Source organism: Falco naumanni, chromosome 4, assembly GCF_017639655.2.
Source record: "Falco naumanni isolate bFalNau1 chromosome 4, bFalNau1.pat, whole genome shotgun sequence".
NCBI classification, from domain to species: Eukaryota; Metazoa; Chordata; class Aves; order Falconiformes; family Falconidae; genus Falco; species Falco naumanni.
Genome location: NC_054057.1, coordinates 62,560,288 through 62,575,138, shown reverse-complemented (window position 1 = coordinate 62,575,138; position 14,851 = coordinate 62,560,288). Strand labels below are relative to the sequence as shown.

At 63.9% G+C, this 14,851-nt stretch overlaps 1 protein-coding gene and 1 long non-coding RNA gene across 3 annotated transcripts; one reads left to right on the top strand and one right to left on the bottom strand.

The window, feature by feature from the left end:
* Positions 1-1,112: 1,112 nt before the first annotated feature.
* AOC1 (amine oxidase copper containing 1) lies at positions 1,113-6,304 on the bottom strand. Of its 2 annotated transcripts, none has more exons than XM_040592194.1 (5): positions 6,071-6,304; positions 2,918-4,477; positions 2,353-2,641; positions 1,650-1,782; positions 1,113-1,521 (listed from the first exon to the last, which is right to left on the bottom strand). In XM_040592194.1, exons 2-5 carry the CDS (start codon positions 4,464-4,466, stop codon positions 1,243-1,245), a joined length of 2,250 nt encoding a protein of 749 aa, XP_040448128.1. In that variant the 5' UTR covers positions 4,467-4,477; positions 6,071-6,304; the 3' UTR covers positions 1,113-1,242. The 2 variants fall into 2 exon arrangements, with proteins under 2 accessions (XP_040448128.1, XP_040448127.1); XM_040592193.1 differs by lacking the exon at positions 6,071-6,304 and adding an exon at positions 5,544-5,630.
* Positions 6,305-6,800: 496 nt separating this feature from the next.
* On the top strand, positions 6,801-14,405 carry LOC121087357. Its single transcript, XR_005827576.1, has 4 exons — positions 6,801-6,971; positions 10,738-10,983; positions 13,036-13,185; positions 13,904-14,405. It is a non-coding gene; the product is annotated as an uncharacterized LOC121087357 (long non-coding RNA).
* The last annotated feature ends 446 nt before the right edge of the window (positions 14,406-14,851 follow it).

Sequence of the window (14,851 nt, the reverse complement as noted above, 5' to 3'; positions counted from 1 at the left end):
TGCTGCGGGTCTGCTTGCCTGCACTCGCCCTGTGTGTGCCTGCGTGCATGTGTGTGCACATGTGTGCGTGTGCGTGCACATACCCATGTCCAGCGCCCCAGGATGCCGCGTGTGTCTCGGGGGGACTCCTGCTGAGTCAGGATGCCAGACCATGCTCCTGGGCCAGGCTGTGCCTGTGTGTATGTGTGCGTGTGTCCATATGTCCACCCCAACCATGCTTCCCCGCTTGCCATGGCATGCGTGTGCACGTGTGTGCATGCATGTGCGTGTGCACACCCGTGCTCGCTAAGCCACAGCATGGGGCAGAGGTGAAGTGCATGGTGGGCGTGTGGAACCCCCCCAAGCTGTGTCCCTGTCCTTGTCCCAGCTGCAGGTGGCCCTGCTGGCCGGGGAAGTCTGTATGCCCACAGGACAGCGCTGCGTGGCTGGGGGGTGCCCCCCTTGCCAGCCACCGGTGCCCCTCCCCCAGATCCCTGGAACACCCCCCCACAGCTGGTGGCACGGGGCAGCAGGGTGCAGCCCCCCCAGCATCGCCCCAGCCTGCGGTGCCACCCTACACACAGGGAAGGGGACACCCTGGCAGGGAGGGGGGTGCAGGCAGGGCTGGGGGGCTCCTGCCCACCCACCCGCTTGCTTGCTGGCTCCTGGTAGTGTGTGCCGTGTTTGTGCCGTTGTCCCGTAACCGGGTGCCGTGTGTGCCCAACCCCCCTGTTTCACACAGCCCTGCATGTCGCCTTCCACGGTAGGTGCCCCCTGCCTGCCCCCCCCTCCCCCCCCCCAATAAACCGGACAGACACCCCAGCTCTGTGTGCGGCTGCACTGCGGGATGGGGCCATGGCAGAGCTGTGCCCCCACGGCGGGTACCAGGAGGGGGCCAGGTACCTGCGGGAGGGAAGAGTCCCCCCCACCATGGGGTGGGGGTGTGATGACAGCACCTGCCCCAGGTGGGCCGTGGCCTCAGGTGCAAAGGGAGGGGGGGAGCAGCCTTGAACAGTGGTGTAATTAAATATTGCACTGCGTAATTGGGGAGGGGGTGCGTGCCCCTTGCCCATGCAGGCTCCAGTGCCTACAGTGGTGCCAGTGCTGCCACGTGGCCCAGGCAGAGACGGTGCTGGAGAAGGTGGCATCACTTTTACTGAGTTCGGGATGCAGCAGGGCATGGCCCACACCTCGGTGTCCCCGTGGCTGCCCTTGTTCTGTGTGGCATGGGGTGCGCAGGACCCCCGCCAGCCCCAGGGCAGGTCACTCCTGCCGGTAGGTGCCATTGTAGGTGAAAGGCTCCGGGGCGACGCAGGGGCCGGGGCTGGCGGGTGTCCAGCGCTGGATCTCCAGCCGGGAGAAGGTGGGGGAGTCCAGTGGCCGGACGATGACAGGGCTGCGCGAGGCCACCGAGGGGTCCTCGTCGAAGAAATTGAAGGGGCGCAGGAAGAAGCCGACGGCGTTGCCAGGGGTGGCTGTGTTGGGGATGTCCTCAGCGTGAGGGACATGCAGGAAGCCAACGGTCACCCAGGCCACCAAGTCCTGTGCAGAGGGGACCGTGGCCATTGGCAGGGCACATGGCACGGCAGACGCCCACAGTGAGCGGTGGTGGATATTGCCACCCACCCGCCCAGACCTGTCCCCACTGCCCTGTGTCCCCTGGCTGTCACCTGGTCCTCGATGGTCTCGTTGTTGTGGATGAAGCCCTCGAAGCTGACCAGGGGCTCCCAGGGGTTGTTCTGGGCGTAGATGCTGCTGCTGCTGGGCTCATTCTCATGGTGCCGCGTCACAGCCAGGTGATACCTGCAAGGGCCAGGAGCAGGATCAGGCCCACTGCTGGGGGCAGGGGGCAGACCCACCCATGTGCATGGGTGCCACCTCCCACCCCTGCCCAGGCTCCCCCAGCTGTGCCACCCACTGCCCAGCTGCACAGGGGAGACATGGAGCTGGTGGGAGGCGAGGGGTCCCCAGCTCTGGGGGTACTTGGCACAGCAGCCTGCACTAGTGAGGCCACTGGCCACATCCCCACTATGGCAGGACAGGGGGCCAGGGTCCCCCTTGGCCAGGGTGCTCACAGCTGGGACCCCAATGCTGTGTGGGTGGGTGCTACCACCTGCTCCGGGGTGCATGGCAAGAAGTGAGGTGTCTCTGGTGGTCACCCAGCAGCCAGGGATGGTGGCAGCCACGGCTATGACCAGCTCAGCTGGCAGCACGGCTGCTGGGGTGGGGACAGGGAGCCGAGGGCACGAGGTGCTGCCAGGAGACAGTCCCTGCACCATGTTCGTGGCAGCTGAGTGACGTTGGGGGCCGTGCCACAGCCCGTGGAGGCTGGCGGGAGCCCCGTCCTTGTGCTGCAGGGACCCCCCAGCCCACCTGCCCCAGGAGACGCCCTTCTCCTCCTGCCAGCCACGTGGCAGCACCCGCCCGGCATGGGAGCTGTGCTGGATGCGGTAGCTGCGTGGGTGGCCCCAGCGGTTGCGCTGGTGCGGGTTGTAGAAGAGCAGATAGCGTGGCAGCGCCTTGCCAAAGGGGAAGGCAGCCTGGCGCTCGCTGCGACGGGGCTGCCGGTGCAGCCAAGGCTGCACCACGCGGGCACCCGGGCTCCAGGGGTTGGAGATGTTCTCAAAGCGCACGTCCATCGTCTCGAAGCTGTTGCTGGTGCCTGCAAGCAGAGAGGCCGTGAGCAGCAGCAGGGCCTGGGCTGCACTGGCACAGACGGCAGCCCGCCCGGTGGCCCCAGCGTGGGGCTGGGACCCCGCAGAGATGCCACCCCAAGGAGGGGGGGATCATCTTCAGAGGGTCCAGATGTGCCCAGACAGCAGTGCTCCCCTGGGGCCCAGACTCCCAAGCCCCTGGCACTCCACATGGGGTATGGTCCCGCCTCCCGGCACCCTCCCCAAAGCCATGGGTCCAGCTGGGGGGCAGCAGGGGGCTGCACCTGCGATGTCCAGGTCCACCTTGTAGTGCACCAGGTGGGTGTGGAGGTTGCCCAAGACGTGACTGTGGACACGGCTGCCATAGCGCCGTCCCTGTGGTGTGTAGAAGGTGGCATGGATGAAGCCAGTGGCATGGACTTTGGCCTCCATCACGCCGTTGGGGTAGAGGAGGAAGTCCCAGATGTAGTCATAGTTGTAGACAGTGGAGGTGGTGCGCAGGACCAGCGCGTGCCCCTCCAGGCCGGCATAGAAGTGGAACCCCCCCTGGAAGTCGCTGTCAAAGTGGCGGCGGAGCGGGACACCGGTGGGCAGCTCGAAGATGCAGATGGCATGGGAGAAGCGCACTGGCCCGTCGGCGTCGTAGAGGTGGTGGGCATCCAGGTAGGTGGCTGTCTCGGGGCAGTCAATGCCACGGGCCAGCTCATAGGTGACAGAGCCCATGCCCCAGCCAGCATCCATGTACTTGGTCTGCATGGCAGCCGGCGTGTGGCCACCGTAGAAGGCAATGGCCTCCTGCACGCTCACCTCGTAGGCCAGGCGCTCCCCATTGAAGCGCAGGTCAAAGAGCTGGAGGCCGGCGGAGGAGCGCAGGCGGAAGGCCAGGCTCCAGCCCCCGTACTCCAGCTGGTTGCCCTGCAGCCGGTACCGCCGGCCCTGGGGCTCGCACACCTTGGCCCCGTGCACCTCAGTGGGGGTGCCAGTGGCAAAGTGCCCACGGGGCTCATAGCTGGAGAAAAGCTGCCGGAGCGGGGGCTCAGCCAGGTAGGCCACCGCCAGTGTCCCCCGCTCATAGCGCTCGGCCAGCTCTTGTGCGCTGGAGAAGTACTGCCCATTGTACCAGAGCCGCTGCACTGCCCAGCGCCGCGGGTCGGGGTCCCCATGGTCCACCAGCACCTCCAGCCCCACCGGGTGCAGGAAGAAGCCCTCCACAAAGCGCTGCAGCACCAGCCAGCTGCGCCGCTCACCGGGTGCCAGCCCCCGCGGCGCGATGTCCGAGAAGGTCAGGCAGCGCTGGGAGCAGTTGTGGTACCAGAAGCCGGTGGAGTCGCGCAGCAGCCGGTAGAGTGGCTCCATCGCCTCTGCCAGTGTGCGGTGCAGCAGCTCATACTCCAGTTGGGTCATGGGCCGGGCGGCAAAGGGCACGGCGCAGCCCCCCTTGAAGCGCAGCGGCTGGTAGGAGCTGGGTTGCGGCAGGGGCCCCACAGCGAATTCGGTGACATTGGGCTCTGCCTGCCCCCCAAAGAAGATGACTGCCCGAGCCTGGCGCCGGGGCCGGGGGCCGTCCTGGTCCAGGTAGCGCAGGGCCAGCCGCTTCTTGGGGGGCAGCAGCTCCACCAAGAAGAGGGTGTTCTTGGCCAGGGGCGCCCCCCGGCTCGGGGACAACCCCAGCTCTGGGCGGCTCATCAGGAAGGTCCGCACGGCCCTCAGCTCTGCTGGAGACAGGTCAGCGAAGATGGATGCCTTGTCTGGAGGCGGCACAGTGGGGCCAGGGCCAGAGCCAGCCGCAATGCCCAGCACAGCCAGTGCCCAGGCGAGCCGGAGCAGCCACATCCTTGGGGGACCTGGGGGCAGAGGTGGTGGTCGGCCGTGGGGCCATGTCCCTGCCTGCAGCCAGCTGCTGCTGGCTGCACTGGCACCACAGCAAAATATGGCACAGGCACCTCTGGGTGACACCAGCACATGTGTCCCATCCCGTCCTGCTCTGCAACACTGTGCCAGCGCAGCAGGCAGGGCACCATGCCGTGCTGTGCCGTGCCGGCTCTCCTGTACCTGAGGAGCATGACCCTACGGGTGCTGAGCACCTGCCCCATGGCAGCACCCAACCCCAGGAGCCCAGAGGGAGCTGGACAGGTGCTGGTGGTCCAGCCACGGGCACAGTCGCCCCCGTTGAGGGATCCCTGATACCAGCTGGAGCCCGGGGGGGGCTCTGCTGGAGCCTGGCCCAGGGGGTGCCCAGCAAAGCCCGCAGTGGTGGGTAACAGGAGGGGAGCAGGGGGGGGCTGGGCTGGCCACAGCAGCGGGAATGGGCTCTGCTGGGGGCACCATGGTCCCAGCCAGCCAGCACAGGCACTCGGCAGTACCCCGCAACAGCTGGCACCCCCCACGGGGGCTGCACAGCCTCTCTGGCCCAGGCCTGCCAGCACATGGGACCCATCAAACGTAGCAGCTTTGGCCAGGGGGGTACACTGGCTTGCAGCGCCGGGGAGCTTTTGGGGCAGGGAGGGGGCCCATGGCATGTGCGGACAGATGGGGGCTCAGACCTCACTCCAGTGGGACAGCGGCACAGGGGCACAGCCAAAGCCCTGACGCTGGTAGCCCCGAACCATGCCAGGTCCTGCTGGGGGGCTGCTCCCCCTGGAGCCCAGCCAGCTGCCCCCAGACCCTGCCGTGCTGCCTTGGGGCTGCCTTGGACCCCAAAGCACCCACACACCACGGCTCTGGGCAGGGTGCAAGGGGGCTCTGTACCCCCCCAGGGCGGCTGCTGGACCCCACCCCGGGGCCAAGCACCCCACCGGGGCGGACTAGGCAGGACCCCTGGAGCCTGAGGAGCACACACACACACCCCTTGCAGGCAGCTGCCGCCGGCCCTCAACACCCCCCAGGCCCCCTCCTCAGCCCGCCGCTCACCTGCTCCCGCTCCGGGGACCTGCCTGCGCGGTGGCTGCCCGCTCTCTGCCCCGGCCCCGCCGCCCTGGGGGTGCTGACACCCCCCCCGCCCTGCGCGAGCCTGCCCGGGGTCAAGGCCGCTGCCGCCGGGGCCCGGCCCCCCCCCGCTCCGCCACACCCCGGGGCCGCACCACCCCCCGGGTTTCCCACTCCCCCCCGGAGATATGCGGCCCCCCGGTATGGGTTTCCCCCATCGCCCCCCCCCGGCGCATGCGGCCCCCCCGCTATGGGTTCCCCACACACCCGCGCCCGGGGGATGCGGGGGCCGCCCAGGGTTTCTAACCCCCGGGGGATGCGCCCCCGCCGGGTTTTCCACGCCCGCCCCCCCGGGGGGATGCGGCCTCCCGCTACGGGTTTCCCACACCTCCTCTCGCGGGATGCGGCACCCCCATTCAGGGTTTCTCACCCCTGGGGGATGCGCCAACCCCCCTCCCCGGGTTTCCCACGGCCCCCCCCGGGGATGCGGCCCCCTCGCCGCCGCCCCGCACCTGCGCGCTCCCGCCGCCGCTCGCCGCCGCGCTCCTGCCCGACACGCCCACGCGGGAGGGGCCCCACGCGTGGGGAGGGGGGAGGGACCCCGGAGCACCCCCGCCTCGCACCCTGGAGCTGGGTACCAGAGGGGCGCAACCCGCGCCCCGTGGCTGCAGCCCCCGTGCTGTGTGCGGCGTGGGGGGTCCTTGGCGGTGCTCCCCGCGCCCCCCCGCGGGGACGGGCGTGCGGGGGAGGGGGGCCCGCTCCACGCGTGGGGCCGCGGCCCAGGGCCGCGGGTTAATGAACACCCGGTGGGTACCGGCCCCCACCCCCGCCCGCCCGGTCGTTCACCCCCTCCAGGGCTCGGCGCTTTATGACCCCGCCGCGATCAAACTCCAGGGACGAGCCGAGATAACGGCCGGGAGGAACCCACGCGAGACCACGGCCACGCAAAGCCCCCTCCCCCGGCGGCCTCAGCAAGCGCAGAAGCCCCAGACCCCTCTTCCACATACACCCCGAGTGCCCCCCGTGGGTCATCGCGTCTCTGTCCCGCGTGGGAAGTGGGACGATCCATGCGGGTTCCCTCGGTGCCCTGGAGAGCCCCCAGCTCTAGCAACCTGGGGGGGGGGCGGGCTCTCCGGGGGGAGGGGGAGTGGAGGAGGAGGCGGCGCCCCCCCCGCCCCACGGCCGGGTTAATGATTGCCGGGGTCAGGCGGGTCCCGCTGCCCGGCCGTGCCCCCCCGGGGCTGCCCGGCCCCAGCCGTGCCCGCTTCGTGCCGCTGACCCCGGGGAGGGGACCCCCACCCCGCCGGCACCCCCCGCATCCCGCTGCTCCCCGCCCCCGGAGCTGCCACGGGCGGCAGTGGGTCTGGACGTGGGGGGCAGGAGCGGGGGAGCTCTGCAGGAGCGGGTGACACGGTGCGGGGCTCCGCGGGGGGGCGGGCGCTAAAGGGGTCCGGTGGGTCTGCTGGGGTGGGTGAGGAGGGACGGGGTCTCGGCGGGGGCAGCACCGGGGCTGGACAGGCTCCGGGTCGCTGCGGGTGGCCCCGGTAGAGCGGAGCTGTGCGGGGGGCCGAGGGAGGGCAGCGTGCCGCGGGGACGCGCGGGGGCTCAGAGCTCCCACGGCTCCACCCGCGGGTCGCAGGGCCGGGGCAGCTCCTGGGGGAAAGGCTGCGGGGGGCTGCCCGCGGGGGGTCGATGTCAGAGCAGCCTGGTGCTGCTCCGGCGGGGGTCGGCAGGGGGGTCCGCACGTGGGCAGCGACCCCCGGGACACACCGGGGTGGAGGGGAGCGATGGCGGGGGGCGGGGCGGGGCGGCACAGCCGTGCTGCAGCGCGTGGGGGCACAGCCCGTTCCCCCCGGGGCCGGCAGGAGGAGGGGAGAGGACCCCGCACCCGGGGGGGACTCTGGCCCTGGTCGCCCACGACACACAGCACCGGCGGCGACATGGCCCGCACGGCCCCGCACCCACACGTGCCGCTGTTCTCCCAGGCAGGGGCAGGCACGGGGGGCTCAACTGTCCCTGGGGACAAGGGGTGCCATGAAGGGTTTGTCTCGTTTGCCCCCCCCCCCCCCCCCCCCGCTGCGAGACGGGTGAGGGGAACGGATTTGGAACCAGAAATCCAGGGAAAAAGGAAAAACTGGATGTGTGGTAAAGCGGGGGGTGGGGGTGGGGAGGTGACCCCCGGCTCCCAGAGCCCTGGTGCCTCCTGCCCCCCCAGGCGCTCCCCACCCCAAGCAGCCCCCTCCCCACGGGCAGTGCTCTCCGTGGCACCCAATGGGCCCTGTACAGGTGGGGGACACTGCGGGAGCAGGGCACAGCCCTGGAGCTGGGATGGGATGCTGGGGGACACCTTGGGACCCACCCCTGGGGCATCCCCCCAGCATCCCAGGGCCACCCCCAGCCCGAAGCCCAGCGGGGCTGTGCAGGGGGAGCAAGCCTGGGACTGGGGGCCTGAGCTCTGCCGCGATCAAACTCCAGCCTGCCATTCCCTGGGCCTGCAGCAGCCGTGGTGTTTCCAAGCCCCCCCACAAATTAAATATTGTGATGATGGAGATATTTCCCGCTCCGCAGCTGCTAGCACTGGGGTGTGGGACATCCCTGGCCGGCCTGGGGTTTTTTGGTACAGTGGGTGTCTGCACCCTGCGGTGACACTGATGCTGGCCCCTGCCTCGGGCACTTTGGTGACCTCCCGCAGGCTTTACAGCTGGCCAGGGTGACAGGGACACGGACTGCCACTGCCCACCTGTCAGTTTCCCGCCGTGCTCCCCATGGCAATGCCCACCATGCCAGGATGCTCCGGGGGGCTGGATCCCCCATTTCCCCACCTCTGGGTGCTGCCACCCCACTAGGGGCCACGTGCAATAGGGCCAGGGGTGGCAAGCTGGCACCCCTCCTGGAGACTGACTATCCCTCTGGGTGCTGGACCCTGCCCTGGGGCCATCCCACCCTGTCCAGCTCCCCCTCACGGGATGGGGGGGTCCGGGGAGCTCCCTGAGGCCGGGAGGGCCCGCAGCCCCATGGCAATGCCCCGGCTTGTCCCTCCTACACCCGTTCCAATGGCAACGCATCCCCAAACCCCCATCCCTGTGGGTACATCCGTCCTCATGGCAACGCATCCGTGACCCACGCCCCTACAGCCTTATCCGTCCCCATGGCAACGCGTTCCCGACCCCCCCATCCCCATGGCAACGCCTCTCCTCACCCCCACCCCGCCCCTCCCGCTCCGTCCCGCACCGTTCACATGGCAACGCCTCCCTTAGCTCCGCCTCCCACTCCCTGCGGTCCCGCCCCCTCAGGCCTCCGTGGGGGCGGCTGTGGGGCGGGCGGCCCGGCAGGGGTCGCGAGGCCGCCGCCGCTCTATGGTCGGCTAGAGCGGCTCCGTCGCTATGGCAACGCGGCCCGGGCGGGTGGCGGTGCTGGGGGCAGCTTTACCCCGCCGCGGGCCGCTCCCTGCGGCTGCAGCGCGGCGTGCCCCCAGCCCCGGCGGCGGGCGGCGGGGCCGCTCCGTGCGGGCAGGCCCAGCAGGGCCGGGCCGGGGCGGCCTGCGCGCTGCGGGTCCCGGGACCCGCGGCAGGGCCGAGGGGCGCGGGCAGGGCCCCCGCGGAGGGGTGCGGGCACCTCTCCGTGCCGGTGAGGGGCGACGGCAGCCAGCGAGCCTGGCGCAGGCCAGGCCGCGCTCCTGCTGGTGGAGCTGGGAAGCCCTCGACGCTGGACAGCGCCATGACGCCCCCCCCTCCCCCCCCGCCCTCCCGGTCCCTGGCGCCGGTTCGCGGCCTCCCGCGGGCCCTGCGGCACCCCGGCCGGGCAGCAGCGCGGAGGGCTCCCGGACTCCCCCAGCCGTGCCTGAGGAGGGCCGGGGGGTCCCTCAGCAACACCGAGTGCAATTCCAGCAAAGCTTGTGTCTTCGGGGGAGTAAGCCCCAGAAGACAAAAAGGCATGTGGCTGGCAGGCTTGGTGCCACCGGGTGACACAGAGGGCACAAGGACCTTGTAGAAGCAGAAAGGTTTCACCAGTCGTGGATGGGGAGCAGCAGGCTGGCATGGTGCGTGTGTGGCAGTTCCCCGGTGGGAGTTTGAAGTGCTTCTTGGCAGCAACAGCTGCTTGGCTGGCAAAAGCATTGTATTTGCCATTTTCTTGGTAATGCCGAGGCGAAGCTGTGGTTGTAGAGCGCTTTAGCAGCATTCTAAATTCTGAGATGCAGACAGTGATCCCTTGTGTGGCCCTGGTGTCCTCACACAGTACAGAGTGTTTACCGTCGCAGCTCCTGCAGAGCCATACGCACCAGCTGCTGGGTTATAAACTCAGTCTCACTGAGGGTATGGAAAACTGTTACAGTTTTAAAAGCAAAATTCCTCTGTTTCTATAAAAGGAAACCACACAAGGATGCCTGGAATCAAAGGAGCCTTTGAAACAAAACTTCTGGGCGGGTGTTTGTGTTTCATAACAGATTAAGTTATCAGCCGCATGCAGAGCGCGGCACAGGTGATAAATGGCCATGGGAGACCGGAGGCCGGTGCTTCCTCCTGCCAGGCAGAAACCAGGGCAGAGCTCCTTGTGTTGATGAACTCACTTGTGCCAAAGGAAGGGCGAGAGGAAAGCAAGGACCAGGGAAACAGCAGAGGCAGCTGAATAAACCCAATAGTTAACTGGAGCTGCTTGAGCCTGCGGAAGGCAGAAAGTCTGCTGCAGTGGGAGGGTGTCTAGTCCTGCAGGGTTTGTGCCTCTCTGTCCAGGAATGGGCTGTAGGGGGTTTTGTGTAGAGCAGAAAATTGTGTTTCACAGCACAGCTAGTTAACTGTCAGAGCCTCCACAGGCAAGCAGTATGGGCTGATGATGTATGATGAGGTAGTAGTCTGTCTTCAGTGTCTCCTGGATCAGGAGTGGAGCAGCAGGAGGAGTATCTTGATCCCTGCTTTGATGCTTTTACACTGTCCCTCAGCAGCTCACCCTCACTTTTGGGAGCGGCAGCCATAGGCATCCTTTCCTGCCATATCACACAATGGCCACCTGCAGGAGCTTTTCCATGTCCTGTTATGGTATGTCCCACCAGGGAAAGGATGAAAGAATTTGTCACTGTTGCACATGCCAAGCTGTGTTATTTCTGTTCCTGGAGGGCATGGTGATGCCATTATCGCAACAGTCAGGGTGGACCAGACAAACACCTCTTTCTGATTTTTTTAAGGTGCCCATCTCAAAGGCTTCATGTTCGTAGGGGATAGGTGGTCTGGTGGCAGCAAGAATTGGAGAGATTCTCCCTTGTGTTGGAGCCTGGGTTTTGAGATAACCCAGTTCTCTGGAGGAGGCGGCAGCAGATCCATGGCCTCTGAAAGGCTTTGAGAGGAGGCCGGAGAAACATGAAGACTTTGCAAAAGCAGCTGCTCGCAGTATCGCTGGAGGTGCATCAGGCACATCTCTGGTTTTCAGTGAGGTGAGAGTTAGGGTTAGGGTTAGGGTGAGAACCTGCAATGAGGTTCTTGCTTCTGAACACATCACTCTCCTCCTGACACTGAGTTTTGAAATTGGGTCCTGCTTGCTTTGCCTAGAGGCTCCCATTCCTGTGCAGGAGAGACAGTGAACAGGCAGGTGATCTCTGTCCGCCCTCTCCAGATGCTTGTGACTAAGCAGAGCTCCGTCACCTTCCTGACAACCTCTTCCCCAAATCTGAAGCCTCCTGGCCTGTTGTTCCTCAAGTGGAAGCTGTTCCAGCTGATCCCTTTTGGGAAAAGGGGGCCCAGGAGTGCTTGCTCTGCTGGAGAGTTGGGTGAACATAAAGGAAAGCGCTGGTGGCAGGGACATTGTCTCTTGTTCTTCTTGTGTCTCAGGTGACCTGACATCTGCATTGGTTTTTTACCTCATGTTTCATGCCTTTGGTGTGTCTCTGAGGTGTGCCCTGGCTGCTGCTCACCCGTTAGGATGGGGCAGGGAGCAGTTGTATGTTTCCCACGGGTTTTGCAGCATGGCCATACACAGGGGCTCTGACAACAAGACAAACCAGAGAAGAAATGTGCCATCATCTGGTGAGCACCGGCTGGCAGCGTGCCTGCCTGCACCTGTGGTGGGCAGGTCCTGTCCGAGCAGCCACCTCCTGGAGCAGAGTGATTTATCAAATGTGGCATTTTCAAAATAAACCTCTGCGATGCTTCTGTGGCCTTGAGCTGTCATCCTGCATTCCCTTCGCTATCGCAGCAAGGACCGCCATCAGAGCAGGCTGGAGGGGAAAAATATGAAGATTTTAGTTACATACAGGGCTGGATTGTGGTGCAACTTGTGAAAAGCAAACACAGGGATTGGACATGTCTGGAAAGCTTCAAACATGTTTCCAGAGCTCCACTGTGTGTGTTGTGAGACCTTTCACTGTTGTATTTCTTATCAGAAGACCTCTTGTTTATGAGAAAATATTATTTGCCATCACCCCCCTCCACAATTAGAGCAGCCTTCTGGAAACTGTGTTGCATGCTGGTCAAAGGCAAGTGAGATTTTGCTCATATTCTCAGGAGCAGAATTAAGACCCAAAATGGACTCCAGTGCCAAGGAACTTTATTTGCCCAACAACAGGTTTGCAAATGCAAAGGCGCAGTCTGGGAGGAGGGAGGAAGGAAGGAAAGAGGAAGGAATGAATGAGTTCACAGCAATAGCTACTCCCCCGGAGCTGCAGTGTCCAAGTTCTGATGGGGGAATGTTCTTTCTGATGTTGGTGTTTTTTACAGGGTTGTCACGAGCTGTTCTGCTTAACCACACCTTCCACCCGGTGGTGGTACGTGCGCCTAACACCGTTAGGTGATCCTCAGGTGTCTCCAGGCCCCTCAATCTCCTGACTCTGGGTCTGGGTGCATGCACAGGGGTTTGGTCAAGTTTCTCAGAGTTAGCCCCCCTGTTGTTCCATGGTGTCAGCTGGTGTTGGTTGGTGGTTTTTCACCAACACAGTCTCTTACACCATGTACCTGGCAAGCCACAGAAATGGGGTTATTTGTCCCCTTTTACCAAACATCTCCTCTTCCTAAGCCATCCCTTTATACTAATCCCTGTTAGACCCGAGAGGCTACACTTTGCTCCTGCTCAGCATAAAACAGAGTTGGTTGTCCTGTGCCTTCAGGGCACGTTGCTTTTAAAGCATGGAGGTGTGAAGCTGAGCTTTCCCGTCTCCTTCAATGCTGTCCTTCGGAGCCAACCCCTCCGCTCATGGTGCAGTGCGGTTGCTGCAGTTCTCAGATCTCCCCCTTCGGAGGAGGGTTTGAATTACTCCATCTGGTGCCTTCGCACCAGATGCAGCTTTTTTCCAACTGTTCCATAACTGCAGTCAAAAACCTTGTAATCAAAAGAATAATAAAACGCACAATGGCCCCATAAACTCCCTCATCTCTTCTGCCAGCTGTTTCTTTCTTTTAAGAGAAAATCTTCCATTACTCAGGCCTTTTACAAGACTATGCTTCTTTCTGGGGCCTGGGTTCAGCATTTCACCGAAGGGACATTTCCTTTTCAGGTGCAGAGGTCTGCTTTGGGAAAGGCAGTTACTAAATCACCTGAGCTGAGCTGTGCCCTTGCTGCTGGAGAAAACGGGATAAATGGTTTTAAGTGCCCAACCGCCTCTCCCTGCAAGTGCAGCTTTCCTTGCTGCCCACCCCAGGCTCTGGTATGTCAGTTTGCCACCACAGCGCCTCCGTTTTACAGTGCAGACTGTTGTCCCTGCCAGAGGATCAGTCCCACTCAGCCCCTGGGTGTGGATGCTGCTAAGCCTGTCCCTTCTCAATCCCCTTTGGGCAGGAGAAGGACCTGCAGAGCCTCCTGGTTGCACCTTGGCGGCTTCTGGAGAGAACCTGCACGCTCCCGGCTGCCTCCAGCCTACCGCAGTCCCTGTCTGCAGCTTCCCCACCATCCTGCACGCTGGATTCCTGCTGCTGCAGCTCCTCCCTGCTGACAGAGCATCCCGCATCCCGCGGGCCCTGCTGGCGAAGCCTGGCAGCGTGCCTGCGTGCCCCAGACTGCCTCAGTTCTGTCGTTTGTCACTAACCGAGCCCTTCATGGCATCGGCGGTGACGAGATTGTTTTATCAATTGAGTGTAGCCGGTTATCTCTGAGAGCAAAACGGTGCTCTGCAGCTCCTAGGGGACACTGCACCGCACTGCCCTTGCAGGGGCTGCCCACGCGCTGTCTTCAGGTTCTTCCCTTAGCTTTGCCCGTGCTGTTTCGTTAAAGTAGCACTTACAGCTGTGGAAGTTCCATCAAGAATTTCAGAGTGACATTTCTCTGTGGGCAAATGAGATGGAGATTGAACCTCCATAATCCTCTGACCACTGTGAGTTTATCTGTGTCACCAAGGGCATTTGTCACCGTGTCTCCTGTGTTTTTAGGGTCTTCTCTGTGACTGAATATCAAGAGCTACATCTTCCCAACTGTCCAAGTGTGGGTTTTTGTTTTTTCCTCTGGACTTTGCAGCCTCTGGAGCAAGCCCTTCTGCTTTCCTACAGGCCTCTCCATCTGATGGGGTGTCCTTGCGATGTCAGCACTTGGGCTGATGCATCCAGACCTCACCTACAAGGTGTCCTCTGCCAGCCCCGCGGTAGCTCCAGCCCTACCGAGCGGCACGCACCTACACCAAGCAGCACCACAGCAAGCCTGCAACATCTCTGGCATGATCCTGAGCAGGAGGAGGTGGCATGTCTGTGTGAGCACGGCATGCTCTGTGGCATCCCTCCAAGATGTGCTCTGTATTCCCTTATTGGTATGCATGTAATGAAGTCTCATCTGGGGAAAGCTAATCACACAAAGGTTAATTGAAAGCTTGCTGTGTGGGAGGCAGGGAAGCATGATCTTTGGCCAAAAATACCTGGCAAAGTGTTTTGGAACAACTGAGCAATTTTTCATTCTGTTCATCTATTTTTGTTGCCGACTGTGATGCTGTCCTCCTCTTTTCCTTCTCTGGTGCCCTATGTGAAGTGGGCAGTGGGCTCATATCCCTGTGAGAGACAGCATTTTCTCTGTCCTGAGAAGAGGGACTGGCTGCTGCAGGCTTTGCTGTCCCCTGTGTCTTCCTGGCTGCTGTAGCCAGGCCCGCGGAGCATGGGCCCCTGCGGTGGCGATGAACATGCTGGCTGCTGCCCGCACTGTGGAGCACAGGGAGGAGGAGATCTTGCAATCTTGCAAGGGCTTTGGTCCAGAGGAGGCCACGGAGATGGCCAGAGATCTGGAGCCCCTCTGCTGTGCAGCCGGGCTGGGAGCGCTGGGGCTGTTCAGCCCGGAGAAGGGAAGGCTCCTGGAGAGCCTGGAGCACCTTCCAGCACCCAAAGGGGCCGGCGAGG